Source organism: Canis lupus, chromosome 26, assembly GCF_003254725.2.
Source record: "Canis lupus dingo isolate Sandy chromosome 26, ASM325472v2, whole genome shotgun sequence".
In the NCBI taxonomy this organism is placed as follows: Eukaryota; Metazoa; Chordata; class Mammalia; order Carnivora; family Canidae; genus Canis; species Canis lupus.
In genome coordinates, this window is record NC_064268.1 from 24,182,745 (window position 1) to 24,203,496 (window position 20,752).

The 20,752-nt window shown below is 57.8% G+C and overlaps 1 protein-coding gene and 1 long non-coding RNA gene across 8 annotated transcripts in view; one reads left to right on the forward strand and one right to left on the reverse strand.

Annotated features, from left to right (window-relative positions):
- Positions 1 to 20,752, forward strand: part of OSBP2 (oxysterol binding protein 2) — a 196,067-nt gene that overhangs the window by 161,684 nt on the left and 13,631 nt on the right. For all 7 annotated transcript variants that reach the window (XM_049102071.1, XM_049102070.1, XM_025474558.3 and 4 more), the window contains 4 exons: positions 4,112 to 4,368; positions 17,350 to 17,542; positions 18,353 to 18,470; positions 20,629 to 20,680. In XM_049102071.1, the coding sequence (XP_048958028.1) occupies positions 4,112 to 4,368; positions 17,350 to 17,542; positions 18,353 to 18,470; positions 20,629 to 20,680 (620 nt within the window). The remainder of the gene's footprint in view (positions 1 to 4,111; positions 4,369 to 17,349; positions 17,543 to 18,352; positions 18,471 to 20,628; positions 20,681 to 20,752) is intronic.
- LOC112676819 (uncharacterized) lies at positions 6,120 to 7,916 on the reverse strand. The gene is made up of 2 exons (XR_003146730.3): positions 7,544 to 7,916; positions 6,120 to 6,409 (listed from the first exon to the last, which is right to left on the reverse strand). It is a non-coding gene; the product is annotated as an uncharacterized LOC112676819 (long non-coding RNA).

Here is a 20,752-nt window from a genome sequence, read left to right on the forward strand (position 1 = left end):
CTCATGTAGACTTCCTTTCTTTAAAGGACCAGCTTTTTCTGGGAGGTAACGGAAAGGCACTGGGTTCAGCCGGCACATGAAAACCAGGGCGTGGGATCCCTGGGTGGCGCAGCGGTTTAGCACCTGCCTTTGGCCCAGGGCGCGATCCTGGAGACCCAGGATCGAATCCCACATCGGGCTCCCGGTGCATGGAGCCTGCTTCTCCCTCTGCCTATCTCTGTCTGTCTCTCTCTCTCTGTGACTATCATAAATAAATAAATAAAATTAAAAAAAAAAAAAAGAAAGAAAACCAGGGCGTGCTTCTGCTGGTGTTACATCTTGTTTCCCAGGCCAGACGCACAGAGATCCCCCTCAGTGTGGCTGTTGCGAGGGATAATCCCACCCGATGCGGCCCACTTGACACCCAGGTGCCCCCCAACCCCAGGATGTGGGTGTTGGTGTTCTTCTGTACACAGGAGGATTCCAAGGCTCAGAGAAGGAAGATAGCCCCACAAAGCCACAGAGTTCAATGTGAACCTGGAACTCAAGCCTTCAAGCCTGTTCTGACACCTCCTTTTTATACCACCCCAGGACACTCCGGCACCCTCTCCCCCAAAAGCTGCTCAGTGTACTAAGTCTTGGTCTTTACATGGGCTTAGAGGCAGGCCAGGGGCTGTGCCCAGGTGCATGGCTATGATGTGGCCTTAGATTTTGGTTGCTGTTATTCTTGTATTAAAATAGTTGTAAAACTTCCATAGGATTTTAATGTTTCTGGATAGGTTAGTGCTTGCTGGGTTGTGGAGACGCGGATTGAACAGAAGGGACGTGCAGGTCATAAAAGCTTGAGGAGCCCCAAGACCAGAAGCTTGAGAGCCACAGGCATGAACAGTTTTGTGCATACAAGTGTTTGCCTTCCTTTGGACCAAATTCCCTGCCAGTAGAATTCCCCCATCAAAGGAAGAAGCAGGCTCTTCCTTGTGGCTCTTGATGGGTATCTATCTGTTGGTTTATCCTTCAGAAAACCTAAGCTAATTCAATGCCATTCATTCTTTTTTCTTAATTCAGGTAGTGTCACATTCAATAGTTTTATTTATGTCTCTAGTAGTGAGTTTCATCTCTCTTTCTAATGTCAGTCTGCTCCTAGCAAGGATCCCTGACCCCAGATTGAAACCTGGAGACTCAGCATGGTCAGACTTCATCATATCAGAGGCAGAGAGTTCCCTTCGTGGTTCAGCTCTGCTTCTGCCCAGGCTTGAGTGGGGGGTTCACAACGCTATGCTCAGTAGGTGTCTGAATAGCCCATGACACTGTGGCAAAGTGAACAACGGGGCCACATGTCAGCTTCTGAGTGACACCTACCCCCTCCTCCTTGAGGACTGGACAGGGATGGGGACTGCTGGGGAGCATGGCTGTCACTAGACAGTTGTGGCCTTGGAGCTCGGTGGGTGCTGCCATCAGCACTTCTGAGCTGGGTTCAGAGGTCTTGTTCTTTCCAGCCCCTGGCCTCCTGTGGCTTCTCTGGCCCTGCCAGGCCTCTGGCCTCTCTGTCCCTTCAGTCTGCTCATCCTGCCACTTGTCACTGGTCTCATCTTTCCCAGGGATCTCTGCTCAAATGCCCACAGTCTCCCTCTTGCCAAGGGATGAAGCTTAGTCTCCTCAGCTGTGCCAGAGGCCCTTTACCATCCCCTCTCTCCAGCTGGCTCCTCGGTGCCTCACCCCTACTGTTTATGCCCATCTCCAGAGTCTGCCCTCCCATTCCTGTGTGTGACCTGGCTCCTCTGTGTGTTCCACTGAGAACCCCTGGATAGGCCTCCTGTGAAACTCCCAAGATCATTCATTCCTTCACTCACCCACTGCCTCCCTCTCTCTTGCCCCACCGCCACACCTGCCCTCCCTCACTCGCTCTCCTGATCTCACTGTTCCTCTGGGAGAGACTCTCCCTGCCCATCCCCATAGAACACACTGTGCTGCTGGGAACCCCTGACCCATAGAATCTTCCCATCCCTTCCCCAACAACACGGCCCATGACTTGGGAGCAGAACAAGTACATCCTCTCATCCCTGGCCGCTGGACCTGAACTTGGACCCTAAGAACTGCTTTTAAAGGCGTACTAATGAACAAGTTAAAGAGAAATGTGGTTACTCATCTCTGCCTACCATACAGGCAGATGCTCAGAGTTAAGCCACTTGTGCTTCTTGCTTAGAGCACAGGGGTGGGGGAATGGGAGGGGTCCCATTCAGACTGACCCACAGCCAGCGTGTCCCCCACACACCCCTCCCAGCGCACAGCAGCTTCTGTTCTGATCGGTCGGTGGTTGGCCATTCTGGTTGTTACATGTGTTGAACCCGGAAAGGTGACAGGAGATTGCATCATAAGTGAGTGATGCCTGACAGACCTGGATTCAGATTTGGCTCTGCCCCCTTATCAGCAGCACCCTGAACTGGTGGCTTGGTGTCCAAGAAAGTGCATTTTCTCATTTCTCACTGTCCACCCACCACTGTGAGGCTGTGTTCACACTGATCAAGCAAGTGGCCCAGAGGCAGGTGCAACACAGGTAGTCTCCAGACACCAGGGCATTTCCAAGCGGTAGTTGGGCTGGCTGTGGTGGGAGGACGGAGAGTGCCTGTTTCAAGCCTGGATGCTGACCCACGGCCCCTGTGACCAGCGGGAACAGAGTGTGCAGTGGATGCTGCGCCCCCAGCGTCCAACCCACTCAGGGGCCAAGCTGCTGGCTGTCCTGGCACTGCCACCAGCTCGGGGCATGCTCAGAGTAGAAACACAGCCATGGCCACCCCCATGCACCCTGTCTACCGTGGGAAGAAATCTGTTCCTTCACAGCATGTGTCTTTTTAAAAATTTTTGTATCTTGGGTTATAGATTTCCTTTACAAAAGAAAAAATGTTTTGTGCCGATTATTTCTAAAACAAGACATTGCAGAAACCCCTGGCAGTTATAGGCTCTGGCATTCACATGGTGGTGTCTGCCTCTTTATTGTCGTGTGCCTAGTGCTAAAGCGACAGCAGAGCCCCGCCAGCTGCCCCTGTGCCCCACCCGCGGCAGTGCGTCCCCTGAGGTCCTCATGACCCTGCAGCCCTTTGAACACAAGCAGGGCTGGCCGAGGGCTGGGCTCCAAGGCACCCCAGATTCCCAAGAAGGGCCATGCTGAGGGCGCCTGGGCAGCTCTGTGAGAGGTGAGAGGGCTCGGCCAGGAGACGAGGGGGCACACACCTGGTCCACTCACAGAGGGCCCAGCGGCCCGGCATAAAGAAGGTGGCTACAGAGGCAGACTAACCAGGTGGCCTGGGGCATGACTTCACCTGTCTGATCCTCAGCCCCCTGTCTGTCCCTGGGAGATAGTATAGTCTCTACCCTGACAAGGCCATGGAGATGCCACAGCCAGTGTCTGGACAGAAGGCATTCAACAAATGCCACAGGGGAGGCAGGTAGGGAGCTATAGGAGGATGGCACAGAGTGGCAGCAGGGTGGGGGAGCATGACTTTGGCCTGAGTGTCTTCAGGTAGGCTTTGAAGATAGGGGGCAGGGGGTTGAGGCTGGGTAGGGGTGAGGCCTCTGAGAAGGTGGGGTAGGTGTCAGGAGGTTCCAGGCAGTGAGGACCAGTGGGAAAGGCCTCAAGTGTTGCAGGGCACAGGGGGCCCCTGGCGTGGGTGTAGAGCTTTGGACAAAGTGAGGCCGGCAGGAAAGTGTGGGTCAGCTTAAGCTGGGCCTGTGATGCAGGGAAAAGAGGTGGCCTTTATCCAGGGTCTCTGGTCTGCAACAGGAGCTGGTCCTCACAGCAGTCTCTACCTCTCCAGTCAGCATGGTGCACCCTGGGCTACATGGTGCAGCTTAGGGGACTGGGGCCCTGCACACAGGCGGGTGCCTGCAAACCTGCCCCAGACAAAGTGCAGTACACGCACTGTCTGCGGGGCTGGTCCCCCCTTCCTATCCCCTCCCACTGACCCAGGAGGGCCTGTGCCCACCCTGGAAGGCTGGCTGGCAGTAGGAGTTGGCACCATCTAGGGCACTCTGTTTTGAGCGGCTCTATCTGCTCCTTCCTCCGGGGCCCTGGCCACATAGGCATCTTGGTGCCTGTTGGTCAGTTAACAACCATGGCAACTTTCTCTTTCCACAGATGACTCTGGGGACGACGACGACGAGACCACCTCTCCAGCTGACAAGAGTGAGCTACACTACACCATCAAGAGCCTCTCCGTGAAGTTGGATGACCTCAGTACGTGCAATGACCTCATCGCCAAGCACGGCGCTGCACTCCAGCGCTCCCTGAGCGAGCTGGACGGCCTCAAAATCCCCTATGAGAGCTGCGAGAAGCTGAAGGTCGTCAACGAGCGAGCCACCCTCTTCCGCATCACCTCAAATGCTATGATCAATGTAAGTGCCCACCCACTTGGCACAGAGCTTCCCAAAAGGGAAGTAGCTCCTTGTCACCAGCACCGCAGTCCCTGAGTAGCTGGTGACCAGGAGGCTTGACAAACCAGGGCTCCATTTTTTGATGGCTTCAGGTCATTTCCCAAAGCCCCCCTGCCCTCTTTGTAATTCTGGTGGAAACCAGAGTGGGGTGCAGAATCCTGATTGAGACTTGCTGATGGTTCGGGCCTAGGTGAGGAAGACCAGGGCCCTGAGTTGAGCAGATGGCTCCGCCCCACCCATTAGGAACAAGGCTGCCACACTGATCCACCACAGCTGCCGCTGCTCCTTTCCCTAGTACACCACTCAGAAGCAACAGGAGCAGAACCCAGTAACCACAGGGGCATGTCTGCAGGTGGAGGACCGGCGTTATGGGTTCCCTTAGCCAGAGGAGCTTAAAGATGAGCCTGCCATGGGTCATGCCAACCCAACAGTAGCCAAATGAGTAGCCACAGTCTGTAAACTGAGAGGCACAGCCCCGGGGGTCGCCACTTTCCACAGGATTCTGGAAGCCACATTGCTGTGACTGGGAGCGGGAGGGTCTCTCCATGGTGGCAGAGAATATAATGCTTCTGGCTTCTGGGCCCTTCTTCCTCCTGCTTGGTGAGTTTTTCCCCCCAAGATGTGTGTGCTCATCTAGGCCTCCCCACTGCAGACACAGGTCTAACTACAACAGCCTCCTCCCAAGGACAGCCCCCAGGAGCCACACATCAGGGCCAGGGTGGCACACTGGGAGCAAGGAGGTCCAGAGAGGGGAGGTGTGGGGACACGGAGGCCACCTCAGGGGAAGCAGCCCTGTCTAGAGGCTGCCTAGAGGCTGGCCAAAGACAATGGGCAGTACTAGTGCAGTACTGGTGCCCAGCTTCCAAATTAAGGTGGTCAAACCAGAGCAGGGCTAGGAGTCGGGACTAGGCTATAGTCCCAGAGCAGGCTGGGAAGGTGGAGGCTGGAGCCAATGCAGGCCAAGACCCCTGGGTGACACTGTGGGCATCAGAGACTTGCCCCAAGCTTGACTCACTGTGGCCAGTCCATGTGGGGAGTAGCAGCCACACCCACCACTCATACCCTCCTGCACCCACCCTGCCACTGGAGCCACTCCTGGTGCAGGAGGAAGCCTGAGGAATCCTCCCCCTCGGGCCTTGGCTGAGGCAGCATACCCTCTTTCTAGGCTGCTGGGACACGCCATCCCCAGGCGCTTGGCTCCCTGCACTGGGCAAGTACAGACCTCCGCCCACAGCGCTCAGGGCTGCGTCCGGGGCATGCCCACTGAGAGGCTGCTGAGCTGCAGCTGCAGCTGCCCTGCAAGTTGGTCTCATCATCGCTTTACACTGGCATTAACCACCACCACCACCACCACCGCCCCCCTCCTCCCCCCCCCCCCATTCAGCTTCTTGGGCCAACGGCCTCCTTACAGCCCCCGGACTCTAGGGGGTGGGATCACTGCACTTTTCCCAGTGACGGGCACAGATACAAGCATTTGATGACAGAATGACACACCTGTGTTCCCTGTCCATCCTGGAAGCCATCACCCGCTCGAGGCTTCCCTGGCACTGCCTTCCCTGCCTGCCAAGACCGAAGCTACTTTGTCTTGAGTTAGCAGTTTTGGCTTTTCCCAGATAATGAGCTTCTCAGCTGGCGTCTTTAGCAGAAATCTTTTATCAGGCATTAGAGGCTCAGTCTGTAGGAAGCAGTAAAAACAGTGAAAGTTTGCTATCTAAGCGCATAAATTGTTTTATGGGAAGCAAGCCCCTGGGGTGGGTTACAAAAGCCTGTTTGTGGTTCTAGCACCAGGAATGTGGACCCAAGTGAGGAGAGCTGTTGAGGAGAGCTGCAGCTCTAGCTGGGCTGGGTCCATGAACCTGATGCGAGGGCCTCTCCCATCACCTTCCATCATGGGGGATCACACAGAAGTGAGGTGCTGGCTCCCAACGGGCTGTGCTAGTAGCTCAGATTCTCATGGAGGTCTGTGTTTCCCTCGGGGAGCCTTCCTGATGTTTCTCTTCACCTGGCAGGAAGCAAGTCAGCTCTGGGTGGACAGTTCTAAGACACCAAATGTCCAAACTCCCACTGTGTGCAGAGGCCACCCAGGCAGAGCATCCCCACCCCTGGCCACCACCCATGTTATAGAAGGGGGTTGGAGGGATCCCTGGGTAGCTCAGCGGTTTAGCGCCTGCCTTCAGCCCAGGGCGTCCCAGGATTGAGCCCCATATCAGGCTCCCTGCATGGAGCCTGCTTCTCCCTCTGCCTGTGTCTCTGCCTCTATCTCTCTCTGTGTCTAATGAATAAATAAAATCTTTAAAAAAAAAAAAAATAGAAGGGGGTTGGACCAGGGATCTGTAAGGAAGCCATGCACATTCACACCACATACACTTACCCCTCCCTACAACCTCTTTAGTTAATACCATTAGGTATTGTTAGTGCAAAGTGGAAACCAAGGCTCAGAGAAGTCACCTGAGCTGCTCAAGGTCATCCAGCTGGTAGGTATTTGAGCCAAGATGCGAGCTCAGATCTGCTCCGTGTAGCTCAGAGGGGCAGTGATGGCCTCCACAGTCTCAGAAGCAGCAAGGATGAGACCCCCAAGAGTGGCAAGGACTCCCTCCCCTCTGAGATCAGCACATGGACTGGGTGCCTTTGCATCCACTAGGACACAGCCACCAGTCTCAGGAACCTGCGTTTAAGCTACAGCCCCACCAGGGCCCCTCCTGGGGAGCTGGGGACTCAGGATGGGTGGAAGCCACCCCCACTGTCCCCAGAAGGCATACACTTGGGTCACAGGCCAGTTCTTACTGTGAAGGAGAAACCTGTTTCTGCCCCCTGTTGAGATCCCTTTGCAATTCCACACCCCCCTTCTCCTGACCTGACTGATCATGCTTACTCTGTAGGGAAGCTTCCAGCATCCCCCATGCCTGACTTTGAGGCATTTATTCCCACTGCCACTTCAGGGCAGGCCCTCCTCCTATGGACTGTGAATGGCTGTGGGTTTTCCACCCCATGGGCTCTGACTGAGCCTGGGTCATACAAGTGGAACAGAAAATGAGGGATGGCTAGCCAAAGCCTTACAGGGAAACACATCCTTTAGAGGGCCCTGGGCAAGCAGCATCCTTCCCACACAGGGAGGGATCAGCTGCATCACCCTTACTTTTACCCAAGATGGCCAAGAATCTGGGGTTGTCCATCCTTCGGAGAAAAGTCAGAGGGTCAATCGAATCTCCTTCAAATTTGGGAAAGGCCACTGATATCACAAGCCTTTAGGTCCTTTAGCTCTCAGCTGGGTAGCGTGAGGGGGCTCTCTGACAATCCCTAAGACCCCAGGAGCCATGGTTAGTGATGTAGCCCATTCCCGGGCCACTGTTCACAGGGGGCCGGCACAGTAAGATTCACCCCGAGTGGAGCCCAGCCCCCTTTCCTTCCATAAGTGTTGGAGGCAACAAGATGCTCAGAAGTTTCTGGATCAGGAATGTTGAACAGTGCCACAGTGTTCCACCTCTTTGTGCCTTTGCTTGTGCTGTACCTTCTAGAACTTTCCCCACCCTCTAGATACCTGGCAGATCCCTTCTCATCCTTTAGAACCCCACACGGCCAGGAGGCTTTCCAAGCTCCTTGTCAGGAAGCCGTTCCTTCTAGCTAGAACCCCCTGGAGCCCCAGGCACTGCTGTGCCTCGCTGAGCCCGCTGTGCAGAGCTTCCCCGGTTACTTTGACATTTGCCCCTCATCAGGTTTTGTCTCCCCAAAGTGAGATTCAGATCTTAACTCACCTGTGTCCCCAACAGTAGTCCGGTGGGTGTGCTTAATATGTGATACTTGAACCAAAGTGGGTGTCGTATCTCAGAAAATTCTAAGCAGCCCACATCTCATGTTTGCCCGCTGTTAGCATTTACAAAGCCGTTCCTGTTCCATTTCCTCACCTGAACAAGGTCAGTGAGAAAGTAGGTCCAGCATCCAGCCCTCAGCCCGTGGAGCCACTTGTCACATCCCCACGCCACTCTTATCACTCCTCCTTGCAGGGAAATGATCCAGCCTGGTCGCAGAGAAATAGGAAGAGTATTTTATGAAATTAAGTCATAATTGGGTTTTTCACAATTATGGGCTGTAATGAACCCTGGCCTCCTTCCCTCCGCTTGTGGTTTTCGTTGGCAGGACTCAGAGATTGGCTCCTTGGAGCAGCCCCTCTGGGGGCAGCATCTGAGCAGCTTGGGATAGCACAGCAGTGAACCCAGGGCAACCCTCCCCTCTTCCCTTGTAGTGAGGCCATGAGCATGTGGCTCCTACAGTTAGGAAGGTTCTGCCTCTTGGGATTTGAACCCAGACCTGAGCAGCTTCCCATTGAGCCTTCCCCAGGCTCATGCCAGACGGGGACTGGGCCCTGCCCCTGGAGCTCACGATCCAGAGGACCCACATAGTGGTGCTCTGTCACACGTGGGTGCGGCAATGCAGCCCTCTCAAGGGGCCCTGGGGACCGCAGCTCACATGCCCACTTTTGAAGGCCAAGTACATAGAGGGTCTGGGGAAGGGGTGGGGAGGTTCACAGTTGGCCAGGAGGTAGGCTCAAGCCCAGATCATCACAGCCCCACCAAGAGAGTGACCCCTGGGTGCTAACTGTACATCTTGGGAGCCAGCGAGGGCCTGCAGAGAGCAGAGGTAGTGGCCACAGAGTGGGGCCTTTACAGGTGAGGAGGGTCACTCACAGGCAGAGAAGGAAAGTACGAACGATGGCCACATCTGTCCACGGGGCCACAGTGTCTGCAGCAGCGTCCCGCCCACCCCCCTGCTGGCCTGGGCACCCTGCAAGGAAGCCCTGAAGCTTCCATGTCTAGCACAGGGCCCGGCGTACAGGAGCCTTAGCAAACAGGTGAGAGCAAGCAGGTAGTGAAAACACAGGAGCGGCGGTGGCATGGTGTCGCGTGTGACAGATCTCCCCAGCGGGGGATTTTGTGAGTCTGATCAAAGGCGGCCCAGGGGTCCCCTGCATGAATTCCTGCTTGGGTAACTGTGAACTAGCCTGCCGTTGAGGTGGGAACTCAGAGCACCGATGAACAACTTTGGTTCTTAGATGGAGCCTGGAACCTCAGCGGCCCCATCATCCATCCGGCATCCTTCCTGGGATCCAGGACATGCTGGTGTGTAGTCGCATTGGCCTGGTCACATGGTTTAAAGGGGAGAATGACTGAATTAATACATATGACCAACTCATGCTTTGGGTGTTAGTTTCCATAAAGGAAAAGAATAAATTCCGGTTTCATTCTCTTTTCCTATAAACTTCTCTTTGGGATAAAGCAGAGTGCCCTGGTTTGAAGGACAGGCCTCTGGGCAGGTGGTGGTGTAACAACAGCAGTCTGCCCTGTTTCTTCCTGTTTGTTTGCTCCTCACAAGGGCCACACGAGGTTGGTGTTATCGTGGCTTCCTTGTCATCAGCATCATTTGTATTAGTAAGGTGTCACCTCAGACCCAGAGATGTCATTTTGCATAACGTTGCAGGCCTGGCTGTTATACGAGCTCTTGGGGCCACAGCCCCGGGCCCTGGGCCATCCTCAGTGCTGGCTGTGGCGTCTGCGCAGAAGGGCTGAGACATGTCACCTGTCACCAGGCCCAGCACACCTGCACTTTCCTGTGTGACCTGGGCTTCCCATGGTTACCCTGTGTTCCAGCCTCATGGTCCCTGCCCCCAGCAGAAGAAATCCTCAGTATTGCCATGGACATTCTGGGGGTGAGCCTGCCCCAGAGGGACGTGAGGGCCAGTCTCCCCTCCCTGGCCTGGGGAAGCAGGTTTTCTGGCAGGCCCCAGGCAGTGGAGCCTGACTAGGGACTTGCCTGCAGCCCACTTCCCTGCCACCAAGCCCACGGGACCTCCATATGCCACCCGCTCACATCTCCTCCTCTTAGCCCAGGCAGCCACAGTCCAGTTAGAAGGCATGGAGGGCTGAGTGGCGGGTGCTGGTGTCAGCTCCCTCCAGTTCTGAGCCCCTCCACAGGCTGGCAGCCTCTGGCTTGTTCCCCACCGGCTGCTCCTCCAGGCCCCTGTGGGGGAGGGGGCTGCCCCCAAACAAGGCAGTTGCTCCTGACACAGCCCCCACCCTTGAGCCGTGGGAGGCTCCTCAGAGTGTGTGACTTGGGTTGGAGCCCAGGACTCAGCCCCTCCAACCACATGGCCACCCCAGGGCCACCCCAGGGCCCTTAGGAGCCAGGAGTTCAGGTCAGCCTGGCTTACATCTGCTGAGCACTTTGCAGCAGGGTGGTGTGCAGCCCTCGGCAGACACGGAGGCATAGGAGGTCCTCCGTGATCCCTCTGTGATCCGAGCAGGCCCTGGTCTAGCCCTGGGGCACAGGGCGGACAAAGCCCAGCCTTGGGGAACCTGTATCCCCTCGGGGAAACCACCACACAGATGATAAGGCATGTCAGAGGTGAAGAGACCTTCAGAGGGGACAGAGCAGGCTGGGGGGCCGTAGCCCCGGGTACAGACTGGCCGGAGAGGAGGGGAAGGGCACCTGGAGGGAGGTGGGCAGGCCTGGAGCAGGGGGCAGCCGGGGTGAGTGCTGGCAGTTGTGGAGGGGCGGCCTGGGGAGAGGAGCTGCTCACAGGAGACTGCACTTACGCAGGACACTGCGCTTTGCACTCTGAATGAGGCCCCTGCAGCCAAGGACAGTGGTCCAACCCACATCTTGGCAAGAGCCCCTGCTGCTTGGAGAATGGACTACAGGTGAGGCAGGGGCAGACACTTGGAACCCCTTTAGGGGGCGCCTCGTTGTCCCCTATGGAGGGCTGGTGGCTCAGACTGCTGGGAGGAGCTGGCGCCACCAGCCAGGCTGCTCGGTGTGTTGAGAGCAGGGCCAGCAGAGCGGCGTGCAGGGAGAGATCTGGGCTATTAAGGGACTGTAAGGTGCGGGCATAAGCCGCTGGAGGAATGGGGGGGCCCTGGCTGTCGGATCCCCACCTCAGCCTCACAATGCTGGACTCAGGCCCAGTGGTCAGTCCCACAGATTCAGGTAGGATGCAGGAGGGTCCTTCCCAGAAACAGGTTTTGTGCAGCCAGTGAGTCAGCAGAGCTGGGCAGTGGGCGAGCCCCACAGGAAACCAGACAGTCGAGGTGCCCTGTGGGGGCAGGAAGTGGCACTGGCCCGCAGGCCCACTTCAAAGGGCCTGATGGGACAGGCCTCGCACTCTGGGCCTCTCAGTTTACTGAAGAAGGTAGTGGCTTGCTTGAGACGCTCTTTGGTGCCTGCAGTAGAGCTGGTTGGACAAGATGATGGTGTGGATTCTGGGGCAGGGACGCTGTGGAGAGAGGCACCAGCACAGCCAGACTGGGAGGGAGTTGGCTCCAAATCCGGTTGAAGGAGGCTAGAAGAGAAAAGTGCAGGCGTGGACAGGCTGGGGACAAGGAGGGCCAGGAGGGCCGGGCATGAGGTGTAGGATAGATAGACGGAGCAGTAGGCCAAGGCCTCAGATTCGGGGCATCATAGAAATACAGCCCCAGATCGGAGCTGTTTGCTGCCCGAAATGCTCTAAGGCTTCCCCTAGCCCCATTTGGAGATCACAAAGGGGTTCTTGCCCCCGACCCAAGCAGAGCAGTGGTGAGGGGCCCGGAGCTGCCCTCCCTTGTCCTTCTGGGGCCCGTGGGCAGGTTCCTGTCCACCTGACCACTGTTCTGCTCTTGACAGCTTGCTCATTTGGGGCTTGGGGGGATGAATAAAAATAGATTCCATAACTGTTTAAAATCAGTTGGCAAACTGGCGGCCAGATGGTGCTGGTTCCTGTGCTCAAGGGGTAAACTATTTAGAATGTGCAAAGGGCTATTTTAAAGTTTGAATTGAAGTGAAAAGCTGCCTCTCCAGTGCCCTGAATCATATCAAGGAGAAGCCATGACCGTCCCTTCGGTGTTTGGGAAGGGCTGGCCTCCGTGTGTGCTGAGCAGGCCATTCTGAGTGCAGTGTGAGGAGGGGACAGAGGCGGATGGCTGGCCTGGCCTGGCCTAGATGCTGCTCAGCCTCTAGGGGCCAGGAGGGTGCTGAAGACACAGCGTGGCAGCTTGGCTGGGCCTGACCTAGAGGGACTACCCCCCCCCCCAAAGCCCCAGGTTAGCCCAGCATGACCATCTTGGCTCCAGGGGTCCCCGCTCTTGGTCTTGGAGGCCTGAGATGGCTGTGCATGTCCTGCTGCAGCAGCCTCTGAGCCACGGAGGCCTGGCCTGAATCTCAGCACTGCTCCTTCCTGCCTTTGGGAGGTGTGAACTGAGGGCAGCCTCAGCTGCTCCTTGGTGAGGGGGAGAAGGAGAGACCCTGTTCCCCAGGCGTGAGCTTCTGGCCATGCACTATGGCTCGGGAAGACCAGGACTCTGCACCCCTTCGTTCTATTTGCTACTTTATGATAAAAGGCCAGTGAGAGGCAGGTCCACAGTCATGCTGGCCGTGTGAGGACCAGTGAGGTGGGGTAGTTGGTAGGTGGGCAGCGCCAGCAACGCTGAGAGTGGAAAGGCCCAACTACCCATCCACTTGGGGAGCCCTCAGGTCCCCGCTAGCCTGACCCCACCTCCTCCCTGAGTCCAAGGGCCAGCCACCCCAACGTCCAGCAATCCTCTGGCACCTTCCTCATGCACTTGTCTAGGAGGCGGTGACAGTGCAGGGGCCAGTGCTTCCCAAGCAGCCCCTGAAGGCCAGGCCTAAGCAGGGTCCTGGCTCTGCAGCCCCTTGTGAGAGCTCGAGAGGCTTCCTGGGCTACACACAGGACAGACATAGGACCCAGGACGGCTGACCCCATGCCCTGCTCACCTGCCTATATTTGGGGAACGGCGAGGTCGTTGTCAGGATTAGGATTAGGAGCAACAAAAGCGATTAGAGTTTGTCCTCCTTCCTCCTGGCACAGCTGGGCAAAGGTTTGCAGCTCGGAGACACTGACCCGCGGGATCCCTGTCAGGATGACCAGCAGCAGCTCCCCTTGGAGCTCGCACGGCTTGGGTGAGAGGCCTCACAGCCCCTTCACCAGCTGGGGCTTCTGAGCGGGGAGAGCCAGTAGTGGGTGGGCAGGCCCAGCAGCACCCCCAGCCTCCTGCTGAGCAGACCAGCTCCAGTACACAGGGTGCCTTTTCAGTCCTGGGCTTCTGGGTTCTCACTGCTTGCGGGCAGCTCAGCAGGCTCCCCAGCCTCCACACAGAGGTAAAACGGCACTACCCCCAGGACCCCACACCTCTTTATCTCGGGGACCCTCTCAACAGCCATGGGGGCAGGAGGAAGGGACAGGGCTGGGAGACCAGAACCTTGTTCCCACCCAGAGGGCGACCGCTCAGTGGGTCATGGAATCAGGGACTGTGCAGGAGGACACCAAGGCCCAGGAGGCTATAAGCCTGGCCCAGGGTAGGCATAGGCAGTGCCCATGAGGGGCCCAGAGGCCGGGCCTCTTGTTCTGCTCCATCCTGGTCCCTTGCATCACTTAAGAGCTAGTTCTGGTAGGGGGCTTCGGAGTGGCTTAGGAAACTGCTCTTGCTCAGGGCTGGATGCGAGTTCTCTGAGAGTCGTGGCCGAGCCTCAGGGGAAATGGGACGGAGTTCAGGGTATGGGTCAGCCAGGCTCCTCCCTGGGCCCACGGAAGCTGCCCCCAGCCAGCCCCCGGCGGGCCCCAGGCCTAATCCAGCTTAGTGAGCGCACAGTGCACAGCCCAGCTCAGCATTCCAGGGCAGGGGGGCCAGGCCGGCGCCGGCCTCTCTACGGCGTGGCTGGGATGGGCCCTGGAGAAGGCTGGCAGCAGCAGAGGAAGAAACCTTGGCAGTTGAGGAGGGACACCAGGTAGGCACGTGAGGGTGGAAGGGTGGATGACTTGTCCTGTTGTAAATGCCGGGAGTTCTATGAAAGCAAAGTGCCCATCAGTGTTAAAACTGGAGCTGTAGAAGTCGCCAGGGAGCTGTGGAAGGCATGTGTGCGGGAGCAGTGCTGAGGAGGGCATTGGCTTGGTGCGGCTGCCAGGCCATCCGGTGGGGGAGGGGGGCAGCATGCCACCAGGCAGAGCACCCACAGACCAAGAAGAACCCAGAAGACCATCAGGCACCCATTGTGCATCTTGCTCATAGAAAGGCCGAGTGCTTGGCACAGCCTAGGCACCTGCACCCTCACCCCGAGACAGGCAGGCCTGGCTCTGTGGGGAAGGCTGGCACTGGCGCCCATCCTGCTCGTGCCTTGGGGTGCTCCTTCTCCCTAGGCTTCAGGCTCGGGGGGCGGGGGAGGGAGCTGGCAAGGCGCTTTGCTGAAGCGGTGTGCCTGGCACCCATGCCCACCCAGGGAAATGAGGTGCTCCCCCTCCACCAGCACTTGGGCCTCTTTCTGACCTGTTCCACACACCCAGCTCCACAGGGCCTGGCAAGCTGCTGGGGCCAGCAGCCAGGTGGACCGGCACCCCTGAGGTGTGAGGACTCCTTCCTTGGTCAGCAAACCGGCAGCAGGATCTGAGACTAACTTGACTGGGCACCGTGGCTGAGCTTGGGGCTGTGGGAAAGCCAAGGAGGACTTGGGATAGGGATCTCGAGGGAGGGGCGACTCAGAGTGGCCCGAGCTCTGGGACAAGGAGCTGGGGTCCGGGTCTGGGCCTGCTGCCTCTGGCCATGTGACCTCAGAGCCTGTTTCACCAGGACTCCTATACGCATCTGGAACATTCTGAGGTGCCCAGAAGAGTACTCTGCCCACCACTCTACACCACTACTATTTCTTGTACCCACTGGGGCAAACTCTAGTCAGCCTTTGGAGTGGGTGGTCATGTGTCTGCCATCAGGGCCCCCACCCTGGGGTCTGCAGTGGTGAGAGAGGAGCAGGGGCCAGGGACAAGGCTGCTGGGGGATCCTGGGTGGTAAAGGCTTGGCTCCAAGTCACAAGCCAGGGAGCAGCAGAGTTGGGCCTGTCCTCATCCCCAAATTGCATGAGCTTCAGTGAATGGAGCCCCACACCAGCTGGTGAGCCTCAAAGATCCAGAATTTACAAACTAAAGAGCCCTGGCCTGTGGCTGCCTTGGGTGCAGCCTCTCTATGTCTCCAGAGCCTGATAAATGCATAAGGAGATTTCTCTACTCCTGCCCCAACCTGTGCCAGGTCACCTGCCTGTATAAATCCCTGCCCCTCCTGGAGAAGCGGGTTACAGTGGCTTAGGTGTGGCCAGGAGGGACCTTTCAGGGAGAGTGGGAAGCTCCTGAATCTGAGATGGAGTGAATACACCTCCTCCCCAGAGCCTGGCAGGGGAGCTGCTGGAAACTGAGCTTCAGTTTCCTCACATGTCAATGGGAGATGTTGCCACTCCTCCGACCTTGAGGATTGTGCTGGGCCCAGGCGGACAGGGACCTGTGAGAGCAGATATTACTGTTCTGTCTCACAGGACACAGGCTCAGAGGGGCAGCGTGGCCTGCGCAGGAGCGCAGGCCTGATAACAAGCCCTTTGACTCTCCTTTGCTGGTTTCCTTGGGCCTCCATCACATCTGCAGAATGGTGTGTGTGGGGATGGGGGGCACTCCTCATGGGTGCTGGGAGGGGAGATGAGAGGAGGGAAGGCTGAGGCGCGGGGTGCTGCTGGGGCCTGCCAGGCAGCCTGCCCTCTGGGGCCCCGGCTGGGGCCCTTCCCCGCAGGAGCCTGCCCCCTCTGGCGAGGCACCGTCCGTCTGTTCTCCCGAGAGGCCCCGACACCCAGCCCTTAGCAGGGTGTCCACTCATCCAGCAAATGTCTGGAGCAGTTTTTGAGTTTGGAGGTTCCATGGGACAAAGAGAAACAGGCATGGTCACTAGAGAAGCTGACGTGTAGACATGAGATTGTGGGGGGTGGAGGGGTGAATGAGGGGACCCGACCGAGCTGGCGCAAGTGCCATCCCTGGGGGGGGGACTGGTCAGAGCAGTGGGGTGAGCCGGTGGGCAGCTGCCGATGCCTGCGGGGTACCCCCCCACCCCGCACGAGTGTCTAGAGAGCACTCCTCGGCCTGGCACTCCACATCACCTTCCTGCCTCCTTCCTCCCAAGAGCCCTCAGGACAGGGCTGCATTGTCCTTGTGGCACGGATGAGGGTGCTGTGCCTCTCCCTCCAGCAGAGCAAGACTCCAACCCCCAGGGTCAGGCAGGGGTCAGACAGCGTGTGATGATGTGGAGCTGAGCAGAGCAGCGGGTGCCACAGGGCGTGGGGAGTGCTGGGGGCAGGGCCGGAGAGTGCTGGTGCCCGGTGGGCCGAGGAAGCCTGGCCCTTCACACTGAGTTAAAGGAGGCCGGGAGGGGCGAATCCAGGGGTCCCTGGCTCAGACCTCACTGCCTTCTGGGGACAGCTGAGCCCGAGCCCTCCCTGACGACAGGGGCACAATGACAACCCCTCCTTCGTAAGAGCGTAGTGGAACCACTACAGACCTGGGAAGCTGGAAGGAACCTGGGTGTCACGTAGGCCACAAGTTTGAAGGGGAACCTTACTTAAAAAGCAGATACAGACTTTGAGGTAACCTCGTGGAAAGGTCCAGTCTCATTTCCTGTGCCAGACAAGACCCTTTACCTCTCTAGGCCAGGAAGGATAGCCGAATGTGGCTTTCCTTCCTTCCGTGCCAAGGACAGAGACTGGCCCCAGAGCTGCATATACCTCGGGTTCTCATGGGGACAGGTTGGGACAGACCTCAGGTCCAGCACCCTGAGGATGCAGCAGCTGAACTCAGGCCCCGGCCGTCTGAAAACCTAGCGTCTGCCAGCCACAGCCCGGGCTTGGCACTCTCAGATGGCATCCTGACTGAGGGATGCCGCCCAGGGCAGATGCCTGTCCCCAGGCTGGCTCTGAGAAAGCCAAAGAGTCCCCATGTCCCCACAGAAGCCGAAAGGGCAGCACAAGTGTTTCGGAGCATCCCCACTGGGGGGGTGAGAGCACCCCAGGCCCTTCCTCACTGACTGGCAGGTGGGGTGTGGGGCAGACAGGCCCCTGCCCCAGGCCCCGTGCTCACCAGCCACCGCTCCCCCCACCCAGGCCTGCAGAGACTTCTTGGAACTAGCGGAGACACACAGCCGGAAATGGCAGCGCGCCCTGCAGTATGAGCAAGAACAGCGCATCCACCTGGAGGAGACCATCGAGCAGCTAGCCAAACAGCACAACAGCCTCGAGCGCGCCTTCCGCAGCGCCCCCGGCCGGACAGCCAACCCCACCAAGAGCTTCAGCGAAGGTGAGTGGGTGACGGCCACCAGCCTGGGCCCCATGCTCAGGGCTGCTCGGCCTCTGTTCATCCAACCTGTGCTCTGTCTACTGCTCGTTTTTTGGTGGTTTTTTTTTTTAAGATTTTATTTATTCATGAGAGACGCAGAGGCAGAGGAAGCAGCAGGCTCCTTGTGGGGAGCCCAATGCAGGACTCGATCCCAGGACCCCGGGATCACACCCCGAGCCAAAGGCAGACACTCAACCGCTGAGCCACCCAGGCGCCCCGTCTACTCCTCCTTCGGCCAGCTGACTCTGCTTACGCAGCCTCTGCCCCGATGCACATGCCTCTTAACGTGCCCGCATCTGGGCCTGCCTGTGTGCTGGTGTTTCCCACACCCACCACCAAAGGGCAATTATCTCTCTGCATTTAGGCTCCAGTTCTCACAAGAAAAGTCCAGTGAGCCTAACTCCCTCTGTGGCAGGGCTGCCCCGGCGCCAGGTGGCGGCCCACCTAGGCTTGGGCAGGGGGTGACAGGCCCGTCAGAAAGGGAAGCGAGACACTGACCAGCATGTTGAGAGATCGGGGGAGGCTTCCAGGAGGGAGGCCTCTGAGCCAGAGCGCTGAGCAGGACGCTCATTCGAGGAAGGGGAGCGAGGGCAGCCATAGCCAGGTTAATGCAGACCAGGTGACTGGATGACTGGAGTGGGGAGGGGACGAGGGGGCCTTGGGAGGCAGGGTCCAAAGCGGGGGGCACCCTTTGGGCTCTGGACTTCCTCAGGCAAGTGAGTGAGTTCACAGAGTTGCAAACTGAGGCAGCGGTTTCATGTGTGTCTCTAGGAAGCCTCTTAACTCCCAAAGGAGAAGACAGTGAGGAAGATGAAGATACTGAGTACTTCGACGCCATGGAAGACTCTACATCCTTCATTACCGTGATCACTGAGGCCAAGGAGGACAGGTGCGCTCTCCAGGCAGGGCCGGCCGCCCAGAGGGAGCCTCTCCCCCGTAGTTAGCCTTTCTCGCCTCCTTCTTCTTAGGCTCCACATACTCTCTGCACTTGGGGTTTCAAGTCTTGCTTCACATTATATTTTGATTCAATTTATCCTGTTCTTCCTTACATCCAAAATGCCCACAGAGAATTTGAATCAGGGTGTGACTTTAAGTGGAGGTGGAGGCGGGGGCCTTGGCGGGATCCAGTTCCAGCCAGCTGGCTGGGGTCCTGGAAGGCCTGGAAGGCCTGGAAGGCACTGCGCCTTCTTGCCTCGGAGCTGGGGCAGTCCCCACCACTCCCTCCACCACGCCAGCATTCCTGAACATACAGGACATGCAGGACGTCCCTCTTATTTTCTATTTCTAAGCCTTTCATTTTTTTCATAAAAGCCTCCTCTTTCAGGATGCTTCTAGATACACATTAGAACACAGTGGTAACTGGGACATTGTTGTCAGACTCTGGGATCCTCGGGAAGTGCCCATGGGTGGGACCATGCAGCTGGGGGCCAGACCCACAATAGGGAAGAAGCTGGAGACCTGGGTGGCGGGCTGGGTCAGAAGGCAGCACCCTGGGGCTTTGTGGAGATTTGCTCTACTTAGGAGTTGCCTCATTAGGCTCTTCTCATTACTTTGCTCAGGCCCTAACAGTAGAAGGGTGGTGAGTGGCAGCCCTGAGGGACACAGAAGTGGCCAATGGGCCCCACCAGTGTCTGGGGCCCTTGCCGTGGCCTGGGGAGGAGCTGCTGCTCCAAGTCCTGGGAATGGTGACATAACTGCCCACTGCCACCTTCACCCATGGGGCCAAGCAGAGTCAGAGCCTCTCATGCTCACCTGTGGGTGTACCCTGAGGCAGGGCACTCAGCCCCTCATGGACAAGGGACTACAGGCTTCCCAGTGGCTTTACCCCTTCCCTCCCCCCCGCATCTGTTCTGCTGTCCATCACAACCCACACTGCCTTCCGTGGGCTCCCTGAAGCCCAGTCCAGGGGAGGTGTGGGAAGAGGGCAATTAAAACCCCTGGCCACACATTTTTGGCCTCTGTGGACTGACGCATCACCACCCCCATGTCCTGGTTTCTTTCTAACCCCTCATGAAGTTTCTAGTCCGATCAACAGCGTATTTCCAACTCAATCACGGCCCACTTCCCAATAATATTTCAAAATTTGCTTATATTACTCTCAAAATGAGCTGGACTTGGCTATTCTGAATTTCCTTTCACTTTATTACCCAGCAATGTCACCCTCTCGGGCCCCTCTGGCTCCCTGCCCACCTCTCCCAATCCTGGAGTCCCCTGGGGCCTGGGCTTTGTGTCCTCCTTTGCACCCCCATCCAGGCCACCTTCCACACCTCAGCCAACAGCCCCAGGCCTCTCTGCTGCCACCCAACCAGCAAGTAGGTGACCCCTGTGCTCAACACTCTTCACTGGTTCCCTAGCCTCCTGACACAGCCGCAAGGCTCAAAGTGCCACCTTCCCTGGTTGTTAGCCACTCTGGGCTGCGGCTGGGGCTTCTGCCAAGGGGGCCCCTTGCCCTAATGCCCCAGTGAATTCTCCCCATTTCCTGAGACCCTGACTGCCAAGTGCCTGTCCCTTGCCCCAGCTGGCCCAGGTGCCCTGTCCTTGGGCCCCTCAGCCATAGCACCCCCGTCACTGCTCTGGCCAACCATCTCACCATAAGTATTTGCAGGCACAGGGATGTATCTGACCCACTTCCTGCCCTTCTGGAACCCAGGTCTAGTGCGAGAGTCAGACCAGCAGACAGTGGGGACACAGCAGGGCCTGTCTCTGATGGAGGGGGCTGGGAGGTCCCTAGGCAGCTCTGCCAGAGGAAATGGCCACCCCCAGCTTCATCCAGGACCTGGGTCAGCCAGTCCCAGGAGGGGGCTGTATGCAGAGACTTCGGGCCACTTTGCTGAAGTGGCTCCTCCTACGGGGCATCAGTGCATGGGAGCCCCTCCAATCACTGCCCCAGGCCTTCAGCCCAGTTGAATGTCCCAAACGGGAGATGTCCCCTTGGAGAAGCAGCCCTGGGGTGGGGCGCCCCTTGCACCTCATGAGGGGTCTGGCTAGGTCCCCAGGACGCCTCAGGATTTGTAAATAACTTGCCTCCCCTTTTTTGTTTCTTCCAGAAAAGCAGAGGGTGGGACCACAGGCTCAGTGGACTGGACCTCATCAGACAATGCAAGTGAGGGGAGACCCCAAGTGTGTCTGGAGGGCAGGCTGGCACCGTGGGCTCTGGGCCCCTGGGGGTGG